The 7,500-nt window shown below is 38.5% G+C and overlaps 1 protein-coding gene across 3 annotated transcripts in view; it reads right to left on the bottom strand.

The window, feature by feature from the left end:
- The window catches only part of LOC138007610 (uncharacterized), a 15,967-nt gene that overhangs the window by 6,163 nt on the left and 2,304 nt on the right, over window positions 1–7,500 (bottom strand). For 2 of the 3 annotated variants that reach the window (XM_068854637.1, XM_068854628.1), the window contains exon 1: window positions 1–68. This exon is cut by the window's left edge and continues 321 nt beyond it. Coding sequence is in view for 1 of the 3 variants with exons in the window: in XM_068854662.1 (XP_068710763.1) it covers window positions 2,126–2,156; window positions 2,256–2,312; window positions 2,645–2,699; window positions 3,138–3,206; window positions 3,300–3,367; window positions 3,444–3,584; window positions 4,132–4,321; window positions 5,056–5,214; window positions 5,821–5,970; window positions 6,062–6,220; window positions 7,275–7,380 (1,185 nt within the window). In the remaining 2 variants the exon portion in view is untranslated. Of the gene's footprint in view, window positions 69–2,125; window positions 2,157–2,255; window positions 2,313–2,644; window positions 2,700–3,137; window positions 3,207–3,299; window positions 3,368–3,443; window positions 3,585–4,131; window positions 4,322–5,055; window positions 5,215–5,820; window positions 5,971–6,061; window positions 6,221–7,274; window positions 7,381–7,500 lie in introns of those variants that run through there. The other variant, XM_068854662.1, reaches the window with a different exon arrangement.

The following is a 7,500-nucleotide window of genomic DNA, read 5'->3' as shown; positions in this document are numbered from 1 at the left end:
GATCAATAGAATGCTAGAAATGTCACACTTCGTTAATGCTAGAAATGTCACACTTCGTTCCTGCTTCGTCACGCGAACAACCACACATCGTACCTTGTTATAAATTGCACGTCAAGGATTCGTGAATTTCAGTTTTTTCAGTGAAGGTTTGGTGCGAAAGTTGCAAGACTTTGGTTTAGCGGAAGACTACGGAAGCGAAGTTGATGTGAAGGTGAGGTGAGAGCATAATTGTGTTGGACTATCTTTCGCGTTGTTCAAATTAGTATAAAACGTTGGACCAACTACAATTGAGGGCCACTTGTGCGTAGACTCGCAGCTCTAACAAGGTGGTTCCTGATTGGTTATATTGTATCTTCGGTGGTATCGGTGGTAACCAATCAGAGATCAATAGAATGCTAGAAATGTCACACTTCGTTCCTGCTTCGTCACGCCGAACAACCACACATCGTACATTGTTATAAATTACACGTCAAGGATGCGTGAATTTCAGTTTTTTGAAGTGATTGTTTGGTGCGAAAGTTGCAAGACTTTGGTTTAGCGGAAGACTACGGAAGCGAAGTTGATGTGAAGGTGAGGTGAGAGCATAATTGTGTTGGACTATCTTTCGCGTTGTTCAAATTAGTATAAAACGTTGGACCAACTAAAAAATTGAGGGCCACTTGTGAAGCACTAATACGCGAGTGACTTGGGTGACTTGTTGGCTCGACTCGCCAATCGGTCCCACCGTTTGAAGAATAAGTAAGATATACATGTATGTTTTATTGGCTCGGGCTCTCAGTTTCAGTTGACTACAGAGCCACCGAGAATGTTGTGTAATACTTCTTTAGAAGTGGCCTTGTATTCTGTAGTTTATCCCAAAACTTTATTTTTGACCATATAGAATGTAAGCTTATAATTAACAGAATGTAAAAACGTGCTCTCACAACCGTAGATGGAAGAAAACAGTTGAACCCAGTTATAAACATATGTCATTTAATAATATTTGTAGTACATCTGCTGATTCTAATGCAAACGAGCTATAAGATAGGATAAGAGCTTCAACGTGTCGAAGTCCCTAGCACACAATGTATACTAATTGGGGACACCTAACCTCAATTACTTATCTAATAATTATTATAATATATAGATAGGACCCTTCACGCTTTCTGATTGGTCAAAAACCCATGTTTTATAAGAGTATAAAATATAGAGTAAAATATAGGAAAAGAGTGTTTTATTGTTTTTAGGGTAAAATTTAAGAATCCGATCCCACCAACGCGTCGGCCAACACGTCGGCCAACGCGTCGGCCGACTGTCGGCCGACTGTCGGTCGACTGTCGGCCGACTGACGGCCGACTGACGGTCGACTGTCGGCAGACTGTCGGCCGACGCGTTGGCCGCTGTTTAAACTTATAACATATAAGATGCGTTGGTAGTGCGTCGGTGGTGCGTTGGTGGTGCGTCAAGGAAAGGCAGGACTTTGAAGTATCATTAAGCGGCAAGAATATATTTGAGCACAAGGGAACAACATAATGCAATTGAATTGGTCATACGACATGGGGTTCCGTGATCTTTTAGTTATACTGGGAAATTTTCAGAATCTTTTTAATTTCTGCGTGAGTCAAAAGATTTTAGCGAGCTGTCAGCAGTGTTCCCGATGTGGTTCTAAGATGGAACTTACAGAGACAACACGGGTAAAAGACGGATACATGTGGCGCTGTACGAATAAGCGATGTCGAACGTGGCTTTCAATAAGGTCGGGATCCTTCTTCGTTAAGTTCCTGGCTGCATCTGATGTTCCTCTGGGCTATGCAGATTTCGGGAAGCAAAATCGCGCGGTAGTGTTTCGACCAACGTGTCGGTAGTGTGTCGGCCAACGCGTCGATAGTGTGTCGGCCAACGCGTCGGTAGTGTGTCGGCCGACGTGTCGGTAGTGTGTTGGCCGACGTGTCGGTCGTGTGTCGGTGGTGTGTCGGCCGACGCGTTGGCCGACGCGTTGGCCGACGTGTTGGTGGGATCGGATTCTTCTCAAAGAACTTTGGCAATGTAAATACTAGTTATTAAAGTCATTAAAGGAATAGACCAATAACTCCATACGCTCAGCCATGGGACAAATGTTAATGCAAGCTTTGCCACTCTCTTGTACCTCATTGGGCCAATGAAAATAAAAGTAAAGTCTAGAGAAGCAAAGGTGAAATATAAGAAAGACATTAAAGTTTCCAAAACAAATAATCTTTGAGGTTAGGTTCACTTTAAGGTCTTCATGTAGTACACACCTTCTTTTCTGGAGCCCTCAACTGATGGGGTTGCTATGTCTTCCTGCAGTGATGGCCCTAGAGTGGATATTAAAACTTATATTAAATGTGTCATAATGTTAAACATGTTTGCTTAGTTTTCAGAAAATAATGTTAGGTGCAGAATGTGCATAGTGTAATGCCTGACAATTGAGAGAGTTGATAATGTGGCGTAGTCCGAGAGGCCAGGGCAGTTATCATGGGAAAAGGTAAATGGAGTAATAAATAGAGATTTAAATGTTTTCAATACATTACAATAGTATGAGAGTTCATTCTCATCGTGAATGAAAGGCAATTGTCAAAATATTACAGAAATTCACAAACAAGTATATACACTGTATCTAATAATTGCTTATAAATTTGATAAGGACCTGTACTTTGTGTAGGGTTCTCTGATCGTCTTGATTTCATTCCTGCATGCAGACCCTTAAAGTGAAGAATGAAGGAATATGTCATTACTACTAATAATCTATAAACATGTAATGAAGATTAAGCATATCGTTTGTTGACCAGATGCTGTTTAATACAGTAATCATGGAACTTTGTAATAATTGTTGTAGTAGTGCCATTGACTTTGGTTACACAACTTGATATGTGTCTTATAGTTCTTGATTTTTCTCTTGTTGCTGGATTTCAAATTATTCTTGGTTTTTTGCAAAAAGAACAAGAATTATCATGTATCTATCAAAGAGATGGTGCAAATTGCAAAGGCAGCAAAACAGTGAAATGAATGGACCCGAAGAGCTCACTACCTGAGTGTGTATTTCTGAACTTTATTTTATTCCATAAAAATTAGAATATTATGTTTGATTTCTTAACTTAAGCTATTCAAATAAAGTCATTAACTTCTTTGAAGTTACTCACCCTTTCAAAGGCCCTTTTCCTTTTCGGTGTGTAGGTTCGGTAGGTTGTCTCGCTTCCTGGTGACAAAACCTTAAAAATATTTAATTTTAGTAAGTCCAATGTTGTTGAAGTGTTCTATACCCATTGACGGTACCATAAAAATGAAATTTGCCTAATTTATACCTTCAAAACCTCTGCTTGGGTTGGCCTTGTAGGGCTATCTTGTTCCTTTGTAGGTTTCTGGTTGAATGCTGAAAGTAGCAAGTTTGTCAAGTGTGATTTGAAAGGCTTTGTAAAGCAGGTATTTCATTAATTGTTGAGGTTTACCTTTGACTTTCATAGCGATTGTATCGGTGATATGTACGAGTTCTTGATAATCATAATCAGATATAGTCTGATCGACTTTTTCTGATGTGAGGTCTGGTAGTTTTGGTGCCTCGCACCCAGGTTGTTCTCGAATACCAGCCACTGTTGGGAAAAAACGTGTTGATCAGAACATTGTCGAAATTATGAACCCTTCAGTGTATACAAATTATGAACATGTTCACTATTGGCATTATGCTTCGCTCACTGCTTGCAGTTTGAGCACTCTTGTGACTCCACAATGCAATCCAGCAATGTGTAACCGTACATCCTGTGCCCAAGTTCAGGAGTTGCCATAAAGACATTATGGTGACAACCGGGAGGGCACATTGTATATATATATATATATATATATATATTTGAATTATTATCATTCAAGGAATGTCATTACAGGACTGTGTATTTCATTTTTAATCATCAATGCTGAGTTGCATCAATCAGTACTAAACTCTTAGAAATTTTGACAAATTTAGGTAATGATAATTTTTTTTTTGTTTGCAAAAAGGTTATGGATTGACCCCTAGATCAGAATTACGTTCCATATTCTCCCCATCTTAAATTATATCCAATCAATTTATTTGCCTGGAGGAAGAGCTAACACTTGTGTATTGTGAACTGTACACTAGTGACAAAGCAAGGTGCTGGGACTTACAATGTCTAACATATGCAACAAAGGATGGCTCTAGAAGTTGCACTGGTATTTTGTGGGCTTTCGAATTAGTCACAAGACTCTTGTTGTTTTTCTTCCGCACGTCCATGATCGTTGCTTTTTCATCAATGGCAAATGGGCAGGTTACACTGAATCCATTGGCTGTGGCATTTTTAATTTCATCTGTCACTTCCTGCAAGTAGAATTGAGGAGAGGTGTCATACAGTAAACAGTCGCACATAAGAACCTAGATTTTTCCAAGATAGGCTAAATGGGTTCTGATAAAAATGGTATTTATAGCAGTTTTCTATGTCCTTAACCAGTTCAAACCTCAACTGCCCAAGATCACTCCCCCTTGACGAAAAAATTCTTTTAATAGTCACTCTCAGAGGTCAATATGTTAAATTGGTTCTTATTTCCACAAAAGATGTCTACTCTATGGCAGGTGGCTGTAAGGGTCATTTCTACATTGTTGCACTAATAGCAGCAAAGCAAAACTACACCGTCCGTATTCTGTTCTTTACATGTATGGTGTAGACATGAAGTCATGATATGTAACTGAAAGATCTAAAACATAGAGGCCCACAAAGCCTGAAGGCCTATTTGCTATCAAACAACAAAGGCCAGAATTGTGAAAATATGCAAGACAAATGAGAGCTGTTGTTGCAGTCAATTTCAAGGCCATTTTATAAAATAACAACCTGTTTAATTTTTTTGGGATAACACAATTCTTATGAAATTTTCAGCCTAACAGGTTCATAACATTCTACGTTCTTATATGCAGGTGTTTACTGTATCACTCTTGTCTTACTGTACCCATACCTAAGCCTGCATCAGGCCTTGAAATATTATTACCAAAGTTCAGTCATTAATTAAATTATAATTTCACAGTTGAGAGATTTGATCACTCAATTAAGTTTTACTTACAGTACGCGAGACACTGTGGAATTGCCCCAAGGTTTCCGACTTGATGGCAATTGCAGGTTCAAAATCCACGTCATGTGAGGTCTTGACATTCACAGCTGGATTGAGCCACATGAGGATCTTCCAAAAAATATCAAAGCACTGAGACAGACCATGCCACACCTTAGAGATTGAAAGCTGCATCAAATCACTTTAGTCAATTTAGGCAGATGGCTTCCATGATTGGCAAAGCATACAAAAGGCATAAAGAAAAACCAAAAAGTGCAAAATACACAGAAAGAAGAAGAATTCAACAGTTTTCATTTGGGTGAACTTGAAAATTTTATTTCCAACCATTTGTTTGCCTTTTTTATGGTATGTGGGAATTATCTAGCCTTTACAAATGGAGAAGTTATTTTAAATTGTAAAATTTGAGGTTATGTAATGTGACCTGTATATGTTGTGCTTTAATACTGAAATTGAGGTTGACACGATCTCATCCAAGTTGCATTCTAAACTGAAGGGCTTATTTTACGGAGGGTGTAAAAAGCAGGTTGCAGGTTAGGGTTGTAAGAAACTGTTTTACCATAACTGTAAAAAAACCCAAAACTTTAAAAATATTAACCTTAGGCTTAATTTTTTTTTTTTTTTTTTTTGGGGGGGGTGGGGGGGGTGTTTAGCTATGGTAGAACAATGAACTACAACTCTAACCTGCAACCTGCAGTTTACACCCTCCAATTATTATTTAATTCAAACAATGATTTCATTTTCAACCACAACATATTGTACCTTGCCTGGCCCATCTTGATTCAATTTGTCTAAGGCATCCTGCTGGATGCGCCAGAAGAAGGGAGGTCTCTCTTGTTTGGCGGCATTTAATGCAGCAATTTTGGACAATAGGTCCTTTATGTCTAACACCTTGTTTGCTGATGCATGAATCTATGACAAGAAGAAGAAGTGGTTACAGGCAAAATAAGTATGGTTATGTGGAGCTTGTTTGGCGGCAAAATAGAAAGTTTTGATATCTTACCATCATGTTAACCATGATGCAGTACATTGTGCCCTTCACCCATCTGGGTTGCTGATGGGTTACAACTTTCTTGACAAGAGACCTTAGTTGGTCTCCATGGTCGTGGACAATTTCCTCCCACAAAGGCAGGTATCGTATGGCCCAGGCAACAAACAGACCCTGTTTTGGATGGTTGACAAGAACTACTGAGTTAATATCATGTTTAGTGAATGATTGACCAATTGCTAGTTATAGTTAGTATAAAATAATGTTAGACAACTCCGTGGCTGTAGCACCTTAACTCCTTCACCCATGATATTCTTACTGTGTTTTCTTAATGTTCATACATGTATATAATTCAGTTCTCTGGCTCATGTCAGATAATTTAACTTGTCCCTGGGTGACCTATTAGGGAGTAAAGGCATCAGATTTTCTTTATACCTTTGCTTGATTACATTTACCTTAAGGACAGTGCCTACTATTGTTATTGCGCATACGTTCTGCGCATCTCGAGATACTCAGATTTCCTATTGCTGATGCTTATTAATTAATTATAATACAGGGATATTTTTGCGTGGTTCAAAACTATGCGGAGAAAGCAGAACTTAGCAACTGATCTTGGTGCCAAAAAAGAACATTGGGGGTAACCACGCATTTTTCAGAGATAACAGAGCTTCAATTTGGAAAAGAACACCATACATTGCTTTGTAAATATTTTAAAGCTTTTTGCTAATATTGTTGATTAATTATCTTCAAAAAATGCATGGTTAACAGCAAATTTTCTTTTTGGATTTCAATAACACATGTTATGATCTGCTTTTCCCGCATATTCGGTAAACCGCGCAAAAATTCCTGTGAATTAGTAGGCACCATCCTTAAATAACCCTAGTCTTGTGTTGACTCAAAGTACATCCAAGTGAGCCAAGTTTTGAACTTGCACTCTTGATGACTACTTAAGTTGAAAAGTTGAATTGATGGGGGCAATGAGCTAACTGTGAAGGTTATGTTTGGTGCTTTGCTAATTGCAGCATTGTCATATACCTTTTCAAAAACGAACCTTTTCAATAATGAGCAGATTCTATAGATAAAAATTGAATGAAACGGTTTTTTTTATGCAGCCTTTGACCCAGACCGCTAAATTGATTGATGGCATTGAAGTTTGAACTTGAGCCTGCATGTTTTCGTAAAGTGTGAGAATATTTACTCAGTGTAAAAATTAACATAGTTTGAATACCTTGTTGTTATCCATAAAATCAAGCAGTTGCGTTCTCCCTGCCCCTTCATTGTCGGAGTGTGCTTCATCCCAAGTATAATTAAAACGGATCACTCTGCCAGCCACCCTATTTACAAAAAGGGATGATGTTCTCAGTAATTTCAAAAGACAGCTTTCAGGCGAAAAAAAGGTACATGCACTTGTCTCGTATTGGTACACAACACGAATTTTACCCTGACACAACAAA

The sequence above is a fragment of the Montipora foliosa genome, chromosome 1 (assembly GCF_036669935.1).
Source record: "Montipora foliosa isolate CH-2021 chromosome 1, ASM3666993v2, whole genome shotgun sequence".
Taxonomy (NCBI): Eukaryota; Metazoa; Cnidaria; class Anthozoa; order Scleractinia; family Acroporidae; genus Montipora; species Montipora foliosa.
Note: the sequence above shows the minus strand (reverse complement) of the source record. Positions and strands in the feature narration are given on the sequence as shown.